General features: G+C 40.9%; 1 protein-coding gene across 1 annotated transcript; it reads left to right on the top strand.

The window, feature by feature from the left end:
- The first annotated feature begins 201 nt into the window (after window positions 1-201).
- On the top strand, window positions 202-1,668 carry LOC149220920 (scopoletin glucosyltransferase-like). The gene has a single exon (XM_089387247.1). The coding sequence runs from the start codon at window positions 202-204 to the stop codon at window positions 1,666-1,668; it is 1,467 nt and encodes a 488-aa protein (XP_089243373.1).
- The last annotated feature ends 10,408 nt before the right edge of the window (window positions 1,669-12,076 follow it).

The following is a 12,076-nucleotide window of genomic DNA, read 5'->3' as shown; positions in this document are numbered from 1 at the left end:
AACTTAATAATAAAATGAAAATAACAACTTAACTTAAAAAAAATAGCAAATTAACTTGAAAACCCCTCCACACAGCTATGTGATGCAACGTGCATACATTTATTGTTTCTGGGTAGGCAAACCATCCGTGATGGATACCGCTAGCCATATATATACCACTTTAATTTCGTAGACGGTATGTTTGCATCTGTACATTGTAGGATGGCCGAAGTTGCACCCCATCTCCTCCTCCTCCCCTCCCTCGGTCTGGGCCATCTCATTCCTTTCACAGAGCTCGCCAAAAAGCTGGCTGCTCGAGGATTTCTCATCTCCTTCTTAGTATCCTCTCATGCCCTCTCTACTGCAACAAGCAAGATCGCCCACATACCCAATATTCGCATTGTAGAGCTCTACCTTTCGGAACACATAAATTCGCAGGCCACTGACACCAAAAGTGATGCTTCAGACCAAACTCCGCCGCAGATGCTTTTGAACCACACGTTGCTTCCAGACGCAGTCCAGAAACTGTTGTTTTCTGAAGATAAAAATGGCTTTCACCTGAATCCTCCCCTCTGTATCGTCACAGACTTTCTGTTGTACTGGACGGTGACCATGGCTGCCAAGCTCGGAATTCCGAGGGTGAATGTTGAGTGCTCGCCTGCATATTCCCAAAACTTATTCGAAGCACTGTGGAGCAAATTGCCACGCAACCTGGAACGGAGCAGTTCTGGCAGATACATTGTTCCCCATCAAGCCAAGCGCACCATCCTCTCGCGCTCTCAAATGCCCCCCGATCTCCCCGATGCGGATGAAACCCACTGGACCTACAAACTTTGCGAAGAATATTTTCCTTTGACGAAGCAGAGCTGGATGAACATTACCAACACCTTCTATGAATTGGAAGGAGATGATGTGGATGAATTTCAGAAGCGTTATGAAGGTCCTGTCAGACCCATCGGGCCTTTGCTGCCGGACTCTTTTCTAAGCGGCCAATATCTCACCTCGCCAAGCACGGCTCGACTGGCCGCAGCGGAGTTAGAGTGGTTGGATCATCGATCCCCGAGATCAGTCGTTTACGTCTCTTTTGGCAGCCAAAGCTCGATCTCTGCTTCTCAGATGATTGAATTAGCCTTGGGTTTAGAAGCAAGTGGGTACCCATTTCTTTGGGTGGTGAGACTCCCAGTTTGTGATGAGAAGAATCCGACCCTGGATGGCTTTTACAGGCGCACAAAGCAGCAAGGGTGCATAGTAAGTGGATGGACAGATCAGTTAGCCATCCTTTCTCACCCTTCTGTTGGGGCTTTTGTTACCCATTGTGGTTGGAACTCTGCACTGGAAGCCATCTCCATTGGCGTTCCTCTCATTTGTTGGCCATTGTTTGCAGAACAGCACTTCAACGCACGACTTATCGTGGACGAAGTGAAGGTTGGAATTGAGGTTGTGAGGCGTGAGGAGGATGAAATGGTTACAAGGGACGAAATAGAGAAATGTGTGAGGACTCTCATGGACGATGATGGCGGTGGAGATGATAAAGTAAAATCGTTGAAGGAGAATTGTAAGAGGGTTAGTGAAATGGCGAAGAAAGCCGTATCCGAAAATGGGTCGTCATCTAAAAATTTCGATATGTTCGTAGAAGATGTTCTGTCACTGCAAAATACGAAGAAAGACCCAGTTTCAAATTTCATGTAACTGCAATTGCTGTAGCAAAAATAATGACCAGGCGATATTGGTATGGATGTCGCCATTGACCATTTCTATCCTGGCCAGAAATGCAAATGACAAGGTTATGGTGGATAGTTATGTAATAAATTTGCATGGTTCTGGAAAAGATTGTTGTGAGAAACCATATTTACCCTGTCACTGAAGTGTTTAGTACATTTTGTCTCTAGGCAATATGGAATATTTGACTGCTGTATCAAAGTTTCATTATATTCCCTTAATATAATTTATCTGATTTTTTTCTTCTGAAAAAGAAGTGTTTAGTACATTCGTTAGGGACAAGTGCCGGCCAAGATTCGAGTATTCCTCTCTGTTTTTCTATGGGTGAACTTCGTTTTACGAGATGCTGCTATTTCATTAATGGTGCTTTCCATCTTGGATGAAAGGTTGAATTATTTTCTTAATGGAGATATGAAAATTTGATTAAATAATTAACTAGATTATAGCGTCATAGATTTTAATAATGTAAATATTTACCCGTCAAAGTGTAATACTTTTAGTGCAGGCTAGCAGGTTTAATTTTTTCTTGAGAAGAGTTTAATTTCCTGGGAACATGCAGCTTGTGTGGCAAAAAGTTGTACAAGAATCTTTGAATATTTTGAAATAGAGATGAATAATGACCATGATTGTGCTTTCATTCCGGCATAAAAAGCTGTACACTAATTTCTGAATACTCTGCAATAGAGATGAATATTGACTTTGATTTTGGGTTTTGCTGGCATAGTCTTTCAAAGTTATCAATTTAATTATTATTTAAAAAGTTTAAAAATTGCAAGAATAGAAGCTTTTTTAATTTTATTAATTACAAAGTTTATTTTTTTAAGGCTAACCCACTAGGTTTGAATCACTAATTTTTTGGGATTTAATTCCTCACTATCAAGGTAATTGTAGATCAAGTTTTATTTTAAAATAAAATAAATTGTAAAAATAATTAGTATGGGACAGATGTCAACGGTAAATGTTTAACATTTAACAAATTAAATCTAATGTCAATGTCGGCCCATAATAGGCATAAATTTTAACATTTAAAATCAACATTTAACATTTATATGTCAATTAAATTAAAAAAAAAAAAAAAAAAAAAAAAAAAAAAAAAAAAAAAAAAAAAAAAAACAAATATTAAAACTATTAACAAAAAGTTAAATGTAATAAATAAAAAGCTAAAAGTAATATAAAGCCGGAAAACATTTAAATCTTTGCTCAATTAATAATAAAAAGTTAAATTTAAAGTCAATTTGTTATATTTTGATTTTGTTATTAACTTGTGAATAGATTTTTTTACCATGCTATGGGCCAATACCATATCCTATCAATACCACATGCTCAAAAGCCATAATTTATTTCACAATAATTTTTTTAATATAAATATGACGTGATTCTTATCCACTGATATTCTTCCCCAATTTACTTTGGATATCTACGTCCACCGGACAACACTAGGGTGGATCCCCCCGAAAGGGATCACACCCCTCGTGGTTCACGGATACCCATGGTCACTGGGTAGCCACTACTCCCACCGGACAACACTAGGGTGGATCCCACCCAAAGGGGATCACACCGCGGCCTATTTACTGACCTGACCCCAAGACTAGGGTGGATCCCACCCAAAGGGGATCACACCCCTCAGCCTATTTACTGACTTGACCCCAAGAGTAGGGTGGATCCCACCCTGAAGGGGATCACACCCCTCGGCCTATTTACTGACCTGACCCAAAGAGTAGGGTGGATCCCACCCGAAGGGGATCACACCCCTCGGCCTTGACCTGACCCCAAGAGGGGGATCACACCCCTCGACCTGACCCCCAAGAGTAGGGTGGATCCCACCCGAAGGGGATCACACCCCTCGGCGTATTTACTGACTTGACCCCAAGAGTGGGATCACACCCCTCGGCCTGACCCCCAAGAGTAGGGTGGATCCCACCCAAAGGGGATCACACCCCTCGGCCTATTTACTAACCTGACCCCAAGAGATTTCGGGAATTAACGAGCTTTCAGAAATTGACCGTGTGACCTCCGGATTGGCGAGGCATTGATTTGATCAATTGAGCTAACTCTTGGGGCTTACTTTGGATATTATTAACATGTAAATATGTTTTGTTACAATACCATGCACCACCATGGCTTATCAATACCACATGCCCGAAAAAGATGACTTATTTCACAATCAAAATATTTTATAAATATCTTATTTTAATTTAATTTTATAATATTTTTTAATTAAATCTAAAAGAAAAAAAGTTAGCATTACTTCTACTATATATCTAAAGTTTTTATCCTTACTATTACTAAAACAGTCCCATAGAAATTAAATCAAGTTTCAATAAAATTAAAAATGAGAATACTTTATATATAAAGATGTGAAATATATATAATATGAATAATATTACTAAGAACCAGCATAGATCCATCTTAACTAAGGATCCAAGCCATGAGAGCAAACAAATAGGCTAAAAATAATAGAGGAAAGATAGAGCATGATTGTTTTAAGTTTTTCATTATTATATTATCTTTGATATGATAGATAAAAAATATAGGTTTAATATTTTACAACCAATTGAATTCTTTTAATTTAGAGGAAAGATAGAGCATGATTGTTTTAAGTTTTTCATTATTATATTTTCTTTGATATGATTGATAAAAAATATAGGTTTAATAGTTTACAACCAGTTGAATTTTTTTAATTTAGATACTTTCTTAAAGACAATATCATGGAATCAAAATTAAGAAAGAGAGAGGGGGGTTGAGACAGGGAGGGAGGGAGTGACAAAGTTGGAGGGCGAAGAGAGAGAGTGTGTGTGATGGGGGGAGAGAGAGAGATAGAGAGATGGAGTTGGAGGGGGAGAGAAAGGGAGGAAAGAAGAAAGACATAGAGAAATAGAGGTGGAGAAAGAGAGGGAGTGACAAGGGAGAGATGGGGAGAGAGTGAGAGAGAGAGGAGGGAAGTGAAAGAAGAGGATAGGAGAGAGATAGGGAAAGAAGGGGAAGAGAGAGAGCCCAGGATAAAGAGATGGAGGGGAGAGAAGGAGGGAGATAGTGACAAAGTTAAAGGGAAGAGAGAGAGATAGAATGAGGTGGGAGAGAATGACACAAAGAGGAAGAAAGAGAGAGAGAGGAATCAATAGAGATAAGGAAAGAGAGAGAGAGGGAGACAAAGATGGAGTTGGAGGGGGAGAGAGATGGAGGGAAGAAGAAAGACACGGAGGGACAAAGGTGGGGAGAGAGAGGCAGTGATAAGGGAGAGATAGAGAGAGAGTGAGGGAGAGAGGAGAGTCGGAGGGAAGAGGGAGAGGAGAGTCAGAGGGAGAGAGGGCTGGAGAGAGGGCGGGAGAGAGGGAGAGAGAAGTGGAAGAGAGAGAGAGAGAGAAAGGAGAGGGGGAGAGAGAAGGGAGAGGGAGAGAGAAAGAGATAGATATGGAGAGAGAGTGTATATTTGGGTGCTGAGAGAGAGAGAGGCAATAAGAAAGAGACACATAGATACAAATATGGATTTTATATAATATTATATAACTAGCCTACATCCATATTAACCTAGATCTATTAAGCCACGCTCAAATCTCTCGAGGTGCAAACAGTTTTGCACTCAAAAAAGAGTTTTGCACCTTGAGACATTTGATCCCTCTCGTAGCTTGATACATCCGAGGTTAATATGGATCCAGGCTAGTTTTAATTGAGCGGATAGGCTCATTCTACATCCATTATGAGAGGATGTGTAAGTTTGTTAATCCATTACTTGAGTTGGCAGATACCCCTTTAAAATAAAAATAAAAATTATGCTCTAAATAGAAAAATAATTTGGCTATAATAAATAAATAAAATGAATATTCTATAAAGTAATTAGAAGTAAAAAAAAAAGTGTGAGTAAAATGTTTAAATATTATACTTTTCAAAAATATTTCAATAGGAAATTTAAATAAACTATTTGAAGTTCTATGTTTAACTAGTTTATGTCATGTCAACATCATATATATTTATATATAGAAAAAAATTGTTAAAATAAAATATTTTAATGTTGTATATAAAAAATATCCAATGTGGGTTATTTTAATAATAATTAATATTGACCTAAAAATATATTAATAATAAAAAGACCATTTTAATTTGCACTATAAAAGTTTGGATGTACATTTTATATAAAATATTTTAACATCAATTATGTATATATTATATATCATTTAAAAAAAGATATGTATATACTATGAAAAAATTAAATTTTTATGAAAAATATAATTTAAACAATGAAAAATAACACATTGTATTTTACACTCTAAAAAAGTTTGTGGATGAAAAATTTTGATCCTTCTCGACTCATATTAGATCCATACTTAAAATGGATCTATGCTGGTATATAATATTTTGCATATATTGTTCATGGGGTCTTGGTTATATGGTGATTCGACGCTATGTTAAGGCACTCCTTCATGTGAAGTCACTGATTCAATTCCTCTCCTTGATGTGAAGTCACTAGTTCAATTCCTCCCCCCGATCCAAGCTATCACGCCCCTACACTGGCGATACTCTTCCAACCACACTATAGCGAGGTGCGGCACTACCAACCATTTTCTTTTCACCAATACTTACGATTGTAGACTACACTTAACATTCCATACTTAGTTTATTTTTCATTACCAAGTATTATCTTTGTCCTTTATACTGTGAAAGCCCATAACATTCACATAAACAGCATTATACAATAGAAATGCACAACAATATAAAGGGAGGGGCAACTCCCTACAATATGAGTCTGCCCAAATCAATATATATAATCTTCTTTTATAAGTACAAGTTAAATCTTGGGAAACCCCAAATTTACATTTAGCCAAATTTCCAACTTCGGCGAACTCGGTTGCCCAGCTTGTTTGCGCCTCCACACGGTTGCCGCACGACTCACCAACCCTTCGTTCACCTCATCGCACGATCATGTTGTTTTCCCAACTTGGGCGCGCCTCGTCGTAACCAAGTCGCCACACACGAGCGCCTCCGCACGAGTCACACCTCCGTTCACAACTCCAACACTTCATTGTTTCCATTGTTCCGTCATGCACGGCACGCCCTACCCAAGTCGCCCATCCGCACGATTCTTCATTTCGTCATGCATGGTGCACCCTCACCCGGCCGCCCGTCTGCACGTCCACCCGTTCACCCAAACTCGTTCACCCGAACAACTTCACCCGAGTCGCCACATGACTTCAGTCGGGTCGCCACATGACTTCACCCGGTTCGCCCGAATGACCTCACCCGAGTTGCCACACGACCTCACCCGGCTCGCCCGAACAACTTCACCCGAGTCGCCGAACGACCTCACCGACTCGCCCAAATGACTTCACCTGGGTCGCCTGATGACCTCACACGACTCGCCTGAACGACCTCACCCGAGTTTCTTCCTGACGACCTCACCTGAGTTTTCTGCATGAGTTTACTACACGAGTTTTTCACCCAAGTTTTCTGCCCGAGTTTTCTGCACAAGTTTTTCACCTGAGTTCCACCCAAAGTGCGGGCTCATCCATGCACTGCAAAACTCCTTTGATCGAACTTGTGATGATCAAATGATGCCTTTGCCTCCACAAACGCATGCCAATATATATGGGCAGGTGGCTGGTTATGTCACCTAGCCGACCCACGCCCAACGCCCAAGCTGACTCGTTTACAATGTGTTGTCTCACCTAGGAGGAGGGTCGGCCCGCCCAACTCATGGGACCACCCCCTCAACTCGCCCAACACCTTATAAACTCATCCAAGGTTCATTTACTTCGCATTTTACACAAGTCCTTCGCACAGTGGAGTCGCCCTCCCTGTCGCACGGACCGCAAGTCCTTACATCCTCCCCCACTTGAAGTCATTGTCATCCTTGACAATATTTCATCCTGGAAACCACCTGTCACCAAGATCACCATACTAAGGCATACACCCCATCGATATGTCATATATTGGAAATCATCTCAATTCGTCACCATCAACCACCCTATCACAATCTCCACATGCTGCTCCCCATCGTGGAAGGCTGGTCCCTCCATCTCAAGCTACATGCTTCCTACAACATATCGTGCCGACCTCATCATGTGTCGTCATCGTGTGAACTGCTGCCATGATACTCCAACAATTGCTAACACATCTTTGTTGTTTCATCATGCCGACCCAATGCTAACACGCATCTGTACACTAAGCTTCCTCATGTTTGAACTAGTTGGGTAGCTAATCTAACTGTCACGCTCAACCCATGAGAATGCACATCCCCATGCCATCATCAATCGTTTCTCAGTACATCCCGTCACATCATCAACTCGATCAAGAATCCATCTCCATACAAGTATAAGCCATGCTCAGGTCCATGAAGTAGTCTCCATCTCATCTGCAACATATTTTCCATGATGTTTGGTATCAATGTGTTGCATGAAATCAGCTGCATCTATCCCAACATCATCATTCATCTGCAAAACATCCATCTCTTCAAGGTGAAGAGATCATCTCATCAACCCGACTCCCGATGTGCCACATCCAGGTCCATGAAGCAACCTCCATCATATCTGTATGTGCCATCCCTCAAGTCTGCCATAGAAACAAGTATACAGATGTCTCATCTATCCATGTGCTGCCCATGATCATAGATCAATTAGCTCCCATGTGTCAAAAGTGGTTAAGTCTCGGCTCAACCCATGCCCAAGTGTTGCCACCAAGGCATCATCATTGTTGTAACTCCATCACTCCAAAGTCACAACAATCTCATGTCATCATGAGCTCCATGAGTCATCTCCAACTAGCACTCTAGCAAGCATACAAGTCTCGGCCCAAAGGTCTCTACAAGATGCCTCAGCTCTCCATGTAGTAGGAATGCTCCATATTCTACTCACAACTCCATCCAAGTCCATGGCCTTGTTGTACAAGAGTGCACAACCTCTCCATCGGCTCATAAATAAAACATCTCCATGTCACACTAGCAAATTCACCTGCACAACATCTCTACCTTGGCACTCCTCATTGGATGCCCATGAGTGACACCTCTACAAGTGATCCTGCATAATGTCCCTGCATAAGACTGCCATGCTCCATGCCTCCAACCTGATGTCCATGACTAAGTTTCCCATGTAGTGTAACGAAGTAGACCCATCACAACAATCGGTCATCCTCATCCAAGTCTGCAATCTTCGGTCTAGTGAACTCAGTCACCCAACCATATCATCATCACATGAGTCTCTCCATCATAGCTCCCCCACTAAAGATTCCACCAAGACTATCTCTTAGTCTTGGCCATGAGAAGTCCACCCAAGCATCATCATACCTCAAGTGTGTGCCCTCCTCCAATCTATCCATGAGTCGTGCCGGGCACTTAGCCAATTCTCCATGTGGTTAAAGCATGACCAATTCCTCAGCAACGATCATCATGTTCCTCCCTTTTCACGGGCATTCGTACCTTCTACCATAAGGTCACAAACAACCCCAAAAATTCCTGCAACAGTCAACAATCCTCGCTTCTCCATACAAGGTCTCATCATAGACATCCATGGTAAGATTGCATCAGCAAACTGACTTTGCTCTTCCCTGCATATGATTCATGTACCAACTGCTCAAATGAAACACAAGTATCAATAGTACTTACATCATCATCATGAGGCTCCTCCATGTGAGTATCCCCATCCATCCATGTCTGCAAACTGCACGATCCTGGTCCAACTTAATCAATCTCAAGTTCATCCTCCATCGTTGTCACATCTGCAACATCCTCAATCATCGCGGCTTCCTCTTCCTTGTTAGCACAATCTGCAACTTCATCCTGCTCCATTGTCCAACCAAGTTGAAGAATTTCGTCTTCAACATTCTTTTCCAAGACTTCAAGTTCCTTTTGAATCCGGGGGTTCTCTTCTTTCAACCGCTTCAACCTGTATAAGGTAAGCAAGAGCTTCTCTTCACATTCTTCCAAACCTGCCACGCCTTGTCGTTCAGCGTGGCCCAAGACTAAGCTTCACCTCTGCTAAACATGTTTCACCATTCACCTGAATCACCTTGATATTCCACCTGTCACCTGCAAAAATTGAACTTCCTTTCAAGTCTTCGGTCTTCATAGAATCAGCTCCTTGATTTAGTTCACCAAGTTTCTTGCAAAACTTGGACCAGCTCTGATACCACCTGTCACGATAGTGCAGTGGGATCAACACTTCATCGTCAACCCGATCAGCTTCCTGATCATCAGCTCTGATACAACCTATCAAGGTGTGTATCAGCTCTTCACTATATACTGGTTTCACCCACTGTGAACCTGCTTTGATACCACCTGTCACGCCCCTACACTGGCGGTACTCTTCCAACCACACTATAGTGAGGTGCGACACTACCAACTGTTTTCTTTTCACCAATACTTACGATTGTAGACTACACCTAACATTCCATACTTAGTTTATTTTTCATTACCAAGTATTATCTTTGTCCTTTATACAGTGAAGCCCATAACATTCACATAAACAACATTATACAATAGAAATGCACAACAGTATAAAGGGAGGGGCAACTCCCTGTAATATGAGTCTACCCAAATCAATATATATAATCTTCTTTTATAAGTACACGTTAAATCTTGGGAAACCCCAAATTTACACTTAGCCAAATTTCCAACTTCGGCAAACTCGGTTGCCCAGCTCGTCGGTGCCTCCACACAGTTGCCGCATGACTCACCAACCCTTTGTTCACCTTGTCGCATGATCATGTTGTTTGCCCAACTTGGGCGTGCCTCGTCGTAACCAAGTCGCCACACACGGGCGCCTCCGCATGAGTCACACCTCCATTCACAACTCCAACACTTCACCGTTTCCACCGTTTCGTCGTGCACGGCACGCCCTACCCAAGTCACCTGTCCGCACGAAACTTCGTTCGATCATGCACGGAGCGCCCTCACCCGGCCGCCCATCCGCACGTCCACCTGTTCACCCAAACTTGTTCACCCGAACAACTTCACCCGAGTCGCCACACGACTTCACCCGGGTCACCACACGACTTCAATCGGTTCGCCCGAACGACCTCACCTGGGTCGCCACATAACCTCACCTGGCTCGCCCGAACGACTTCACCCGGGTCGCCCAACGACCTCACCCTGCTTGCCCGAACGACTTCACCCGGGTCGCCCGACAACCTCACTCGACTCGCCCGAATGACCTCACCCAGTTCACCCGAATGACCTCACCCGAGTTTCCTGCCCGACGACCTTGCCCGAGTTTTGCCTGAACGACCTCGCTCGAGTTCTACCCGACGACCTCACTTGAGTTTTCTCTACGAGTTTCCTGCACGAGTTTTTTGCCCGAGTTTTCTGCACAAGTTTTGCACTCAAGTTCCGCCCGAAGTGCAGGCTCATCCACGCACTGCAGAACTCCTTTGATCGAACTCGTGATGATCGAATGATGCCTTTGCCTCCACAAACGTACACCAATATATATGGGTGGGTGGCTGGTTATGTCACCTGCCAACCCACGCCTAACACCCAAGCCGACTCGTTTACAATGTGTTGTCTCACCCAAGAGGAAGGTCGGCCCACCCCCTGAACTCGCCCAACACCTTATAAACTCGTCCAAGGTTCATTTACTTCGCATTTCGCACAAGTCCTTCACATGGTGGAGTCGCCCTGCCCGTTGCACGGACCGCAGGTCTTTACACAAGCCATGATGAAGATGTAGTCCTGCCAAGCTTACAAAAAAAATATTTTGCATATATTAAATAAACAATATCTTATATATATTAATTATGTATGATAAATCTTTTTAATTATTTGCTTAATCGCAAGGGATTTTAATCTTAAATCTCCAAATAAACTATCATATAGACAAATAGATACATTATGTTATATTATAAAAAAGAATTCCTTTTAAATATGAAAAATATATAATAATTGATGAACAAATTATATGTTTATTGATTTTAGAATATGATTAATATATTGAACAAATTAAAAAATATATATATTCATCTCTGTAAAATCAATCTTAATTATGAAACTCTACCCACATATATATATATAATTTTTATTTATTATAATAATTATTTTTATAAATATTTATATTATATTATTTAGAAAATTCTTTTTTATTATAAAAGTAATTTTATTTTCATAATAAAATTATATATATGTTAAGTTCAAACTATATGGAAAAATATTATTTACCATTAGAAATTATAAATGTAATAATATTGATCGACCACACAACAAAATGATATAGTCGAATAATTCACTTTTACAATGATTATATCATTTTCCTTTTTAATTTATTATATTATTTTATGATATATATAATCATAAAAATATATTTTAAAAATTTTAAAAATATTATAATATTTATTTTATATATATATATATGAAAACGGATTCTAACTATTTTACTTTTCTACTTGAATGGTCTTTTAA

The sequence above is a fragment of the Pinus tabuliformis genome, chromosome Q (genome assembly GCF_031772625.1).
Source record: "Pinus tabuliformis cultivar Carrire ecotype Pingquan chromosome Q, CPIR1, whole genome shotgun sequence".
NCBI lineage: Eukaryota > Viridiplantae > Streptophyta > Pinopsida > Pinales > Pinaceae > Pinus > Pinus tabuliformis.
The sequence above is the reverse complement of the archived record's forward strand: the minus strand, read 5'-3'. Positions and strand labels throughout refer to the sequence as shown.